The sequence below is a fragment of the Alnus glutinosa genome, chromosome 14 (assembly GCF_958979055.1).
Source record: "Alnus glutinosa chromosome 14, dhAlnGlut1.1, whole genome shotgun sequence".
In the NCBI taxonomy this organism is placed as follows: Eukaryota; Viridiplantae; Streptophyta; class Magnoliopsida; order Fagales; family Betulaceae; genus Alnus; species Alnus glutinosa.
This window is the reverse complement of record NC_084899.1, coordinates 22,228,403-22,241,251: the sequence shown is the minus strand read 5'-3', so window position 1 is coordinate 22,241,251 and position 12,849 is coordinate 22,228,403. Positions and strand designations below refer to the sequence as shown.

The 12,849-nt window shown below is 38.6% G+C and overlaps 3 protein-coding genes across 3 annotated transcripts; 1 reads left to right on the top strand and 2 right to left on the bottom strand.

Moving 5' to 3' along the window:
* Window positions 1-639: 639 nt before the first annotated feature.
* Window positions 640-4,395, bottom strand: LOC133857723 (LRR receptor-like serine/threonine-protein kinase RGI2). Its single transcript, XM_062293051.1, has 2 exons — window positions 1,476-4,395; window positions 640-1,257 (listed from the first exon to the last, which is right to left on the bottom strand). The coding sequence occupies exons 1-2, from the start codon at window positions 4,357-4,359 to the stop codon at window positions 755-757; spliced, it is 3,387 nt and encodes a 1,128-aa protein (XP_062149035.1). The 5' UTR covers window positions 4,360-4,395; the 3' UTR covers window positions 640-754.
* A 2,898-nt stretch (window positions 4,396-7,293) lies between these two features.
* On the top strand, window positions 7,294-11,283 carry LOC133857775 (uncharacterized). The gene is made up of 4 exons (XM_062293120.1): window positions 7,294-7,860; window positions 10,119-10,180; window positions 10,312-10,416; window positions 10,727-11,283. Exons 1-4 carry the CDS (start codon window positions 7,635-7,637, stop codon window positions 10,862-10,864), a joined length of 531 nt encoding a protein of 176 aa, XP_062149104.1. The 5' UTR covers window positions 7,294-7,634; the 3' UTR covers window positions 10,865-11,283.
* Window positions 11,284-11,496: 213 nt separating this feature from the next.
* On the bottom strand, window positions 11,497-12,718 carry LOC133857975 (protein pleiotropic regulatory locus 1-like). Its single transcript, XM_062293373.1, is given in 2 exon segments — window positions 11,497-11,624; window positions 11,626-12,718. Coding segments are annotated over 2 exon segments (969 nt in total). The 5' UTR covers window positions 12,573-12,718; the 3' UTR covers window positions 11,497-11,602.
* Window positions 12,719-12,849: the final 131 nt, after the last annotated feature.

Below are 12,849 nucleotides of genomic sequence, written 5' to 3'. Positions count from 1 at the left end.
TTTCAATTTCACCCATCCATTAGAATTTTTCGTTAAATCCTGTCAAAATTTTCAAAATACTCATTTAAAAAAAAAAAAAAAAAAAATCAAAGATTCAGGCATGTGTATTTTTACAAATTTCGTTAAATCCTGATCTAAATCCTTGCAATCTTTTTATTTTATTTTTTTTCCTAAAAAATGGAGGGGTATTTTACGAATTTTGACACCCTTTCGTTAAGATTTAACAGAAAAGTCTAACGAACGGATAAAATTGAAAAAAATTGAAAGATGAATACACTAAATTGACGCTCTTTAAAGTTTATGAGTATGATTGTACAAGTAATGAAATATCAGTGGTGGTAAACAAAGTTTTTCTAAAAAAAAAAAAATTAAAAAAACTTTTATTAGTAATAAGATAGATTTCATTAAACATGTAAAGGTTAATTAGTATATGATGCAAAGTATGCAGTTGAAATGTTATATATGTTGAAATACTCAGATTTCGATGTCCCTTGTCAATTAAATGTAATTGATAAAATGTAAGAATCATATGACCAAAGCTGAACTTTGCTGATTCTGATTATTAAAACGTTCTTATCTAACATAAGGAAACCAGATTGGTGAAAACTAAACTGGTCTAGAAACAAAATCCAAGGAACTCGATCTGAACTATTTGCTTATTCTGATTATTAAAACGTTGTTATCTAACATAAGGAAACCAGATTGGTGAAAACTAAACTGGTCTAGAAACAAAATCCAAGGAACTCGATCTGAACTATTTGAAAGTTGTTTTAGCATTGGAGGAAGAAGAGTAAAGCAATGATGATGCAGAAAAGCTTGTGTTGTTGGTGTGAAGGTATGAATGTTCCATCTTTTCTGATGGACCTCCATTGCAGCTATTGTTCTCTTGTCTTTCATTTGCAATAGACCCATTAAGAAGCATATCAAATTTCATGCACTCTTCTCTCTCATGCCTTATCTCTTTGAGCATTGCTGCTACATCTTTCATGGTTGGCCTATCGTCTGGGGAAGGATTTACACAAAGCAAAGCCACGCCTAAGGTTTGCAACATTTCCTCGATTTCCGATTCCGGCCGAGCGCGTAAGCTTGCATCCATCACTTCAACTCCCCCTCTCTTCTGCCTTACCCAATCTACAATGTGAAGCCCATCTGGTATGGTTGGATCAATTGGTTGCTTCCCTGTTAACACTTCTAAAACAACAACACCATAGCTATACACATCACTCTTCTCTGTTATCTTCATCATATACCCATACTCTGCAAACCATAGGCAGAAGCAAACTTAGAGATGTGAAAATAATATATGACAAATAGTTATTCACAATGCAGTTAGTTTTGGTATGGTTTATGAATGAACATTTGGTTTTGTTATGAATTCTTTCATTTCATGTTAAAAATTATAAACTAGTACTTAAGACCCTGAAATCAATTTGGGATGCTAAAAAAGTTGTGAATTATTAGAAAACTGTACAAACCGGGAGCAATGTAACCAAAGGAACCAGCAACAGTGTTGGAAGACCGTGCAAAATCTCCATCATCAACAAGCTTGGCAAGCCCAAAATCAGCAATGTAGGGTTCAAATTCAGGACCAATGAGAATGTTGTTGGCCTTAATGTCCCTGTGAACAATGGGAGGAACACAGTCATGGTGTAGATAAGCCAAACCTTGAGCTGCCCCCAATACAATCTGATATCTCAGGTTCCATTCCAAGCAGTTGCCACTTCTTTCATGGAGAAGACTACCTAAGCTCCCATTGGGCATGTAATCATACATTAGCAATCTTGTGTTTCGATTCCAACAGCAACCCAAGAACCTTACAATGTTCTTGTGCCGAATAGATCCAAGAGTTTTTACTTCAGCTGAAAATGAATCACGAATTCCTCTATTGATTTCTAACCTTTCAATTTGGCAATTGTATCCAGCAGCCATTGTTGTTGGCCAGAGCTTCTTTACTGCAATCGCTTCCCCGTTTTCGATTTCTGCCCTGTAAACAATTCCTGAACAACCCTTTCCAATAACATTGGGCTCAACTAGACACTTCAGAACTTGTTCAACTGACAAGTTCAACTTCTGGAATGGAGTAAACTGCCAAGGCCATGAATCCTCTCCCATCTCAGAATCATTGTCATCTCTGATCATTTTCCGTGCTCGAAAAAATGCGACAGCCCCGAGAATTGCCAATGCAATTATCAGAGCAATTAACAATCCAATGGTTAGTCTAAGTGTCTGTGACCTCCTGAAACCACCACGGCTGCTTGTCATGCTCATTGTTGTAGCATTGCTTAGGAAACATGCATCGTGACCCTTAGCACACAATCCTTGGTTCCCTGCCAACTCTGTTGCCGATAACTGTCTAAACAGCTTGCTGTCTGGAAGATAACCTGTGAAATTATTGTAGGAAATGTTCAGAGAAACAAGATTCACAAGCCCCGATAGTGCCATCAAGTCACCTTCCAGCTTATTGTGAGAAAGGTCTAGCAAGGAGAGCTTGTTGAGAGCAGAAATTTGAGGTGGGATCACACCAGACAGTGCATTGAAACTCAAATTCAGAGCAATATCAAGAGCTTCAATTTCAAATAATTCTGCTGGGATTGTACCAGAAAGTGCATTGCTGCTAAAATCAAGCAACTGAAGACCTGAACAGCGGCCAAGCGAAGAGGAGATTGAACCAGAGAGGAAGTTCCTACTAAGGAGGAGTCTGTTCAAAGAAGTAAGTCTCCCAAAACTCCCAGGAATTTGACCTACAAACTGATTAACAGAAAAGTCCAATACTTGAATCCTGGTAAGAGCAGATAAAGAGCTAGGCAAGGTGCCTCCAATAGTGTTATTACTTAGGTTCAGCATTTGCAGTTCAGTACAATTTCCCATCTCATCTGGCACTGATCCAACAAGACGATTTTCCGACAGGTCAAGGAAACTAAGGCTATTGAGGAACCCGATTTCTTTCGGGATCTCCCCTCCGATTCGATTATTCACTAGCCGAAGCCGGATAAGAGAAATGCAGTTACCAACCTCTGGAGGGATTGAACCCGAAATGTGATTGGAAATCAAAAGAAGCTTTGTTAAATTTTGAAGCTGAAATATCCCAGGTGGTAAGCTACCAGTGAGTACATTGTGCGACAAATCTAAGGCTTCGAGGCTCCGGCAGCTGGCCAATGCCGGCGGAATGCTTCCTTCAAGTTTGTTCTGCCAAGCAAAGAAGACTGTTAGCTTTGTCAACATCCCAAGGTCTGCAGGGATCGATCCTGATATCTGGTTAGTATCAAGCTGTAACTGTAGGAGGCTTGTAGCATTTGAAAGAACTGATGGGATTGAACCAGAGATGTTATTGTTACTAAGCATAAGCTCTACAAGATTTGAGAGGTTTCCGAAGGACCGAGGTATGCTTCCAGAAAGAGAATTCAAGGAGAGGTCAATGATCTTCAAGCTTTTACAGTTTCCAATTTCCTCAGGAATAGTTCCATCAAAATTGTTCTGCCACAATAACAACTTCTCCAGCTTCTGAAGCTTACCCAACTCTGCTGGAAGTGAGCCTGAGAGATCATTCTCGTACATGAACAAGTTGACAAGCTCCGTACAGTTCCCTAAATCTGGCGGAATCTCACCGGAAAGCATAGTAGTATACACTGCGAGCGTCTGAAGCCTGCTTAATTTACCCAATGAAGCCGGTATAGAGCCTGAAATTTTAGTATCAGCCAGACCAAGCACCTGCAAGTTCTTGCAGTCTCCAAGCTCGTCTGGAATATTTCCTGCAATGTCTCTGTTCCCTCCGGCACGTATAGATTCCAATTTTGAGAGTTGTCCCAGTTCAACCGGCAGTTTCCCACTTAGGTAATTATCAAATACAATAAGATTCTTGAGATTTTGGAGCTTCCCAATACTTGAAGGAATACTTCCCACGAGATTGTTGGAACTAACATCAATGACTGTAAGTAGAGTGCAATATCCAATATCAGGAGAGATTGTTCCGGTGAGGTTAGCACCGGAAATGACGAGCTTTTGGAGGAAGTGAAGAGAGGAAAGATTGGAAGGGAAGGGAAGAGCTTGCTCAACAGACTGGATATTTATCTCAGTGACAAACTCTTCCGAAGAACAAGTTATGTAAGACCAGTTACAAGGGTTGGTGTCTGAAGGGTTCCAGTTGGAAAAAGCTGGAGAAGGTGAAGCAGAGCTCTGAAGCCATGAATATAGTGTAACAACTTCATTGTTTGCAGTAGAAGAAGAGAAAGATGACACCAAGAGTGTAAGGATGAAGAGGAGATGATAGTGGTGGTGGTGGTGAAAGGCGGTGATGGATTGCCTCGGCATTGGATGGTGGTTGTGAGTGTTGAAGGACTGTCTCGGCATTGGCATTGGCATTGTCAATTGCCTCAAAACCCCAACCACTCTGGTTTTTCATCGGGTCTCTCCTTTCTCACCAAGTTCTCTTTCTTATTGCGGTTAAATCATCACTTGTCTATAAAGTTTAAGCAGATAGAAAATAAAACCTCATCTTAATAAGTGAGGCTTTACACGTGAAAATGTGGAATATTTAATTGAAATAGGAGGTAAATCATAGAGTCTGTTTGAACTCAAGACCTCTAACTATGATACCATGCTAAATCACCACTTATCTTAAAAACTTAAACAGATAAGAAATGGTAAATTTAATGTTCTTCTTTACGTGTAGGCTCATACTCCACCTTAATAAATAAGTTTCAACACGAAAAATATTTAATTGAAATTGAAAGTAAATTGTCAAAGCGGTTCTATTAGCTTGTCTCCCTACTGCAATATAGTAGTCTTGTTATTATACTTCCTTTGCAGTCAAGCAAGAAAAGAAGAGATAAAGAAAGAGGAAAATTAGATTTAAAGATTTGGAGCCACACCACCACCATCACTTTCACCTCGGGGTTCTGTTTTTTGCTGTACAATTTAGTCTCACTAAATTGAATAGGGTATTGTTATATTACTCATTAGCAATACACCATGTGTTCTTGCATTGTTTTCCTCAATATAGACAGTGATATGGACTATTCTTATTTTTGATAGTTGAGCCACCGCCCCAGCCCATTTGAATTTTGAAGGTCATTCACATTACTTATAACTCTTTTTCTGTGAGAGCAAGTTCAAACTTTCATTTAAAGCTGTTCCCAAAGAGTGTTTCCCATCATTAGAATTGCTCAAGATGCATCTATGGAACCTTTGCTCTCTCTTTTTTTCTTTTCTTTTCTTTTTTTTCTTTTTTTGTATTTCTGCAATTTAGGCTTCATTTTTATGACATCAGTTATGGAAGGAAATATATATGTTATATATTTGTGGAATATTCAATATTTACAGAGAGAAATTAATCTTGAAATACATGCTGCTCACTTGGGATTTCCGATATACCAGACATGCAGCTATGGCAAGAATTGTTATATAAAAGAAAGTGATTCATATGGCACTAACACACATAACAAGATTGGCATCATCTTTTCTTTGGGACAAATGCTTCACTGAATGCAAAGCATATTATTGCACTTTATAATCATAGATCCCTTCCAAACTTCATCATCAAAAGTTAATTCATTCTTCTTCTTTTTTTTAAAAAAAAAAAAAACAAAAACAAAAAACAAAAATCTTCAAAGGTTATGAGTTTTGTGCGTGGGAAAAATATATATAATAGAGCATTTAATCCATAAAAACTTCTTCAAAAGTTTAAACTGCAATTGGAAGTATTTCTTTGGTACCTTGGCTGGTCTTAGCTTGCTTGTAGTTGGATGAAACCTATTGATCGTGTCATAATCTAAAGATAGCCCTAATTTCAAGGCTAATACCATGTGGCGGATGAAACCTAAAAACCTACCCCATTTGCTATTTTTTATGAGCTATGTGTCTAAGGAATAAATGTGGTCATATGATTTTATTCAAGTTACTGAGAAAATTTTACCAAAAGAAACAATATATGCTGCCCAAAGCCCAAAGCTCTAGGGCATGACTTCGGGAACCTCCCACAATGGAATCTAAGCACGTTTCGTTTTCTTATGGCAAGGCCCTTATTGAAATCCAACCAAAGACCTTAACATCTACACTACAAGCACCATACCAACACCATACTTTTCTATCTGTTATCTGCCGGCCACCTCCACAAGTATTTGAAAAAGAAAAAGAAGAAGAAAAAAAAAGATACTGCAAATAAAAGTACCAAAAAAAATTAAAAAAGGTTTGACAAAAAAATAAGCAGGATAGGAACAAAGAACCAAATATAGAGGGAGAACAGTAAAGAGACTTTGCTGGATCATTGACTGAATGCAATGCTTTGTCTCCAATACCAATCTAGTGACCCATTTTGACTTGAATATTGTAGGGCCTAGATACCGACGGGCCATAAGGCTTTAAATTCTCATTGATTGATTGACATATTAATCATCTAAGAGAATTGGAGGAGGACTACTGTAGAGTATGGATGCTGACGGGCCTGGGACCAACAAGCCCAATACACTCATTTCAAATTGCCATTGATAGTAAGAAAATTGAGGGGTCTACTATAGGGTTCGATAACGACGAGTCTTTAGAGGGTCCATTCATTAGAAAAGCCTAGCTTACCTCCAAAGGTACGAAACATCACAGGTCATTAAGGACTCGATGGCCCAACGTCTCGACGACCCACAACCCAACCAGCTACCAAGATTCGAGTGCACCTTCACCAAAACGATGTCGCCAAGCAGCCGATTCTCCCTTCATTAGCTCAGCTAATCAAACGTTCACGTCATGTTGCCCCTCCTAACATACTAAGGTTGTGAATCTCCACGTCAAGTAATAACTTCTTGGCGGGAGTCTCTTGAGCACTAAGGGGACATCAGCCTATATGAGGAACCTAAGTTAACCTCACATCACAGGTTTACAATCTGATCCTTAACCAAACTCTGCCAAAATACTCATTCACCGTACACTTGCTAACTTGGGTGTCGGAGTGGCTTAATTAGATCTCATCGGTGAACCCTTCTAACTCGTTTCCTCTCTTGCAAAAACTCCTCCCTATAATGCGGTCTTGAGGTCACTGAACTTACATCAACAAATATAAAAGAAATAACTATAAACTAACAAAAAAAAAATACAAATAAACATCACGTTGTCTCTCTCTCTCTCTCCCCCCTATCTTAGCCGCTAATATTCGAATAAAGATTCTCCACCTAGGAAGGGGACTGTAGGGCTTATTTGTCCTCAGAGTGTGGGTTTATTGCTTGAAACAAGTGAATCTCACAATCTCCCTCGAGCAACTCGGGGAATACCCACTCGCTTATATCGCCCACAAAACAAAATCGCAAACAGATACAAGGCTTTTGCAAAGTTGTAGTCCATCCAATCTTTTGGAACTTCAAGCCCAATAAAGAGTTCGCTCCTTGCCCAGGTCATGAAATCTTCGGCTGAATCAAACTTTGGGCTGAGTAACATCAGCCTCTTGTGGGGCCTTCCCCTCTAAGCTTGTGAGGTTCAGAGCAACCAAACACGGTCTGCAATTGACAGGGCCTTTCGTTCTTTTCAAACCTCACAAAGTTTACGCTCAAATCTCTCGATTCAAATCAATTTATGTAGCTGTTTGATTATATACACCACCACACAAAAAAAGAAAAAAGAAAAAAAAGTCATATATCTCAATCAGTTGTTCAAATATGGCTTCTTCAGTTATTCTCCATAAGCTGTGCTCCATTTCGCTGCACTCCCCAAAATGTTACAAAAACCAAACCCTGGCTCTGACCCACTCCCAGTTTCTTTCCTCCAAGTCCTTTTTGAAGCTAAAGAAACAATCTTTGCTCTCAAGCATCCATGTTAGGAACCCAAGCCAAAAGTCTAGGTCAGCATCCATTGTCTTTGCTGCACAGACCAACTTTTTGAAAGGTAAGCATTACTGGGTTTTTTTTTTTTTTTTTTTTTTTTTGGTTTGTTTGAGTTTTGAATTTGCTTCAATTTCGTACCATGCTTGTGTATAACTTTACTGATCACACAGATTTTATCTGGTTTTGAGGAATTTTGGTTATTGTGAATTGGTTTGATTTTGTATTGGCAAAGAAAGGAAAAATTGAAAATATTGATTTATTGAACTGGTTAATAGGGATAATTTGGTGAGAACTATGAGTAACTGTGCAAATTTTCATGAATAAGAGTACTAATTTACCATTTGATTATGGCATTTTTTAAAGGGTCTCCTATATTCAATAATGTGGAGAAACCTAGAACTTGTGGAGTTAGAAAATCCCATGAATCTTTGATGGTTTTTGGTCTGTAAAAATGAAGGTGAAGACAATGAAATAATATTAGATCAAACTCTACTTATTAAAGAGGCAAAGCTGAAATGAAAGAAGACCATATTGGTAGTTTGGTCCCTCATATACAGATGAATGGCTTTGCATTAAGTTCCTTTTTAAGAAAGAAAAAAATAAAAATAACAATGATACCACCTCGGATTTGCATGATATGAAAAATTATATAACACAACCTTGCGAAGATACAAGGGAATGTTGGAAAACCCTAGGGTAGATTCTATTAGGACTGTCCTAATTTGGCCAAATTATCACCAACTTGATTACTTTCATACAATTATGAGAAATTTGGTCCTGCATAGTTAATGGGCTGCATTATATTCTCAAAATTTTGAATAAAACCATCTATTCTCCAAGGAACAGTATACTTGCCTGATAAGCTGAACAAAACTGTCTTGTCACTTCTATCTGCAAATACCATAACTTTCTTGCCAATAGCTGTATCCAACCCCTCTCTTCTGTCTCAATGATAGAAACTGGCTAAATGACTAATAATCGTTAATCCTTCTAGCTTGCCTTTTCATTTACACCCTTGTTATCTCAACTAAGCTCGTAAGTCAGGAAGTTTTAGCCTTTTAGGTCCTTTTCTTGTAAGGTTTTGTGCATATGCATATGAATAACATAAGCTAGCGCCCCAGAGACCTTTGTATTTAGAGTTTGAATGCTACCTAGTGTTAAAGGTACGTCTATATTAGATAAGGAGACTGCCCTCCCCTGTATATGAAGCTCTGGTTGTTGATTCACATACCAAGTAATAGATGTCCCAATTATGCGGTTTCTCACATCATTTGCAAGCAGATTTGCTACTGAAATTTTTTTGTTTATTCACATTTTGTTGTTGGGGATACTATGTAGTTATATCTGCATAGACTGCATGGTAAAGAAAATTATATCTTCAATTTTATTCCACCTGAATGCTGTGAGAAGAATTGGATTCCCATTTTTTCAAGCATGATAAGTTCTATTAAAATGGTTTTATGATTATGACTCCTGCCCTCTTTGCTTCTTCACTTCCTAGAATCTAGGGAATCGGGGAGGGTCATGGTTGTTTTAGCTTTTTAACCAGTCGGGTAGATTTTCCTACCCCTCAATTGTTGTGACGTAGTTGGGAGCATGATGAAACAATGGCATACTTCAATATATTTAGAGTCCAAAGTTTCTTAGGGGAGAACAAAGGAAAAACCTCTTCTTTGGTGATTAATCAAGCAGGCGCTAGAGTTCTTATGAGAACTTAGAAGCCAAAGGAAATTTTCAGTTATGATAAAAGGTCAGACATCCCAACAAAGCTGTCATAACCTCTACTTATAAAAGAGATAAACCCTAAATCCAATTAAGCTTTAATCATAGCCCTTAATTAGGTTTAGTCCTCTCCATAGATATCACCATAATTAGAAGGCCTCAATTTCTCTATTCTAGATAATATTGCTCTCATATTGTCACCCAAGTTCCATGAATGACCCTTCTCCTTCCATGAATCATGGGAATTTGGCATAACTTCGTGGAGGGTTGACATCAGGGTAAGAACCAGTTTTAAATTAATCTTAGACCTTGACTAAACATGCTTTCATCCAGAAATCCTATCCTGTATCCTTGGGCAGGGTTTGTTTGGTGTAGGTTTCGATGAAACAATCAAATGTGATGCATTTATTTATACTAATTTCAGTGCCAACAATGAATTCCTAGTAGATAACTCCAAATCAGGGTCAACAATTAAGCTAGCTTTATGCGTTGCATGACTTCCTTTTGCTGATGTCCTGCTCTTTGAAATAAACAAAAATCTACTGTTGAGTTTATGATCTGATCGTGCTAACTTCCATTTTGATTTCTGTCAAATAGCTCTTCAAACAGTGTGGAAGGTTGGCAGGGATGGAATTGAGGCAGGAACCAACTTGGTGCCTGTAAGTTTATTTAGTTTCTTTTCCAAGTCTACCCTATCAAACTTATTGGCAGTTTTATGATCTAATCCATCTTGTATTTTTCTCAATGGCACCACTAAATTAACTTACTTTTTCTACATTTTTTGGTTCAGGATTCTGTACCAAGGCCAATGGCAAGGATTTCTGTCACGTTAGTTGCACTGACAGTTTCGCTCTTTGTGCTCAAGTCTTTCCTGTCTACAGCTTTCTTTGCCCTGGTACCCTGCCTATTTCTTCGTACTCAATAGTTCACTTTTACGATGACAATTTTTAAAACCATCTCATACTTAAATAACTATATTCAGTATCCTAGAAGGGAGTGATGGAAAAGAGAAGGTAAAAAGGAAAAGGGGGGGGGGGGGGGGGGGGGGGGGGGGGGGGGGGGGGTGGGTTGATTCTTCAAAGTTGAAAGTAATGACATTATGTAATAGTCAATGTTTCTTTTCTTTTCTTTTTTATTTGGTTCAAGTTAGTTAATGTTTCTAAAGTTAATGAAAAAAAAATTAATAGAGCATTGTATGATTGCAGGCGACGATGGGACTCGTATATTTTGCATTCATAGCCTTGAATAAAGATAAAGATGAAGGGCCAAGAGGGGGTGGAGGCACCACCTCTACAGTAGATTCTCTAGAAGAGGCAAAAAGAATAATGGAAAAGTACAAGTAACAACAGCGAGAGTATGTGCTGGTTCTCAATGGTGAATTTAAAAAGGTTACAGTTTTCTCATGTAAAGTTGAGGATATGCACTGAGAAGAGGAAAGAAAGGAACACAAAAGTATTTCTTTCTTTTCTTTTTTTTGGTTCTTTTTCCCAATTGGTTATATATGAACACGAGATGCCCCTTTAAATTAATTAAATCATATCTTAAGTTTTATCTAGTTGCTTCTTTAGATTGCCTTAATCATCTTTAGTTCCATGTAGCTTTATAGAACTTACTGTGTTTTTAAGTTCTGGGTCTGGTTTGGATGGAGTTCTCCACAAATACATTGCCTTTTTTGCTTCTTTTGCGCTGGAGTGGCTGTATAGGGAACTTAATAATGCGCACTTAATGCTTACAAGAAATGGCCTGTGCAGTTTTTGTTGAATGCCTCTGCCATCCACATGGTGATATAAAATAGCGATTTCAAAACACGGTAATTGAAAACTTGATTTATAGAAACGTTGTTAAGTGATTGGTAAAATCGCAGTTCCCCTTTAAAATTGTACACTTTTAAAATTGTTAATTTAATCATTTGATTAATGTGAATTGTGGAGAAATAGCAGAAGCAAGAGGAAAAAGGGAAACAAGAATTCTGTGGTGGTTCGGCAAAAAACCCGATGGGCCTATATTGTTCTATTATTCAACTAGAAGTGTTTACAATACAAGAAAACTATGGTAAGTAAAGAGAATACAAAGAATGGTAATCAATCAAGGGGATGAGTTTCTCTCATCTTCTTCCCACATTTTGATTGTCTTGTCAGCTTCACAAGTAATAAGCCTTGAACCAGTTTGGTTGTAGGCAAGTGCATAAATACCAGCTTCACTATCCAGTGAGCCAGGCTGCACAACTGTCTGGGCTTGCTGAAAATTGTGACCACTCTTCCAGTCCCAGAACCACAAACTTCCGTTGTCACCTCCTGTAGCCAATACACCCTTCTCATTGACAGCCATTGCATGGATTATAGTTCTTTGCTGAGGGAGCATGTTGTGGCAGAATTCCCCTTTTGGAAGGCTGAATTTCTTGATGTTGTCAGCTGATGCAGATGCAAAACACTGCTCTTTGGGATGCACCGTCATTGCTCGCACAGACTTTTTATGGTCGGTGAGAGTCGACGTTGCTTTTCCCAATCTGAGGTCCCAGAGCTTGATGGTGGAGTCATGGGAGCCAGTGACAACTTGTGGATCCATAGCTCGAGTAAACACAGAGCAAACAGTGTTGTCGTGGCCGGAGAGAGCAAATATTTGTGCCCTGCTACGAATATCCCAGACCCGGCAGACAGAATCACGCCCCCCAGTCAGCAAAATGTCGATGGTGGGATGAAGAGCCAAGCAATAAACACCACTCAAATGGCCGTGATATGACCGGATAACCTTGTTCTGTTCAAGGTCCCAACATTTGACTTGTTTGTCATCGCCGGCGGAAAACATGTATGGATGTTTGGCGCTGACAGCAAGGCCTCGTACTTGTTCAACGTGTCCTGTCAGCGTGAGTTTTTGCCTTCCGCTTTCCGCATCCCATATCTTGATTGTGCGATCTGCGGAGCCGGTGCAAAACCATGCATTGCTTGGATCAAAAGCAATGGATGTCACCCATCCCAAGTGGCCAGGGAGGACCCGACGAATCTTCCATGGAGGATGAACCGGGCGTGGCAATTTGCTTGGGATTATTTCCATTATAGTAGGCTGGATAAGTTTCAATAAAAACCCAGCTTTTGAACGGCCTCTGCGCAGGTAACCCACTCACAAACAATGGCTCCCTGCACCGTATAGAAAAACACCCCAAAAGAAAGAACAGAGCTTAAGAAGAAGAGAGTATTAGAGAAAGAAAAAGGGCCTGGAGGATTAAATAGAGGGAAAATACTCCTAGCCCAGTTAGGAAAGGAGTTAAGAGCCCTAACCCAGTTATACATTTTTTTTTTTTTTTTTTTTTTTTTATGGCCTTCAAATTACC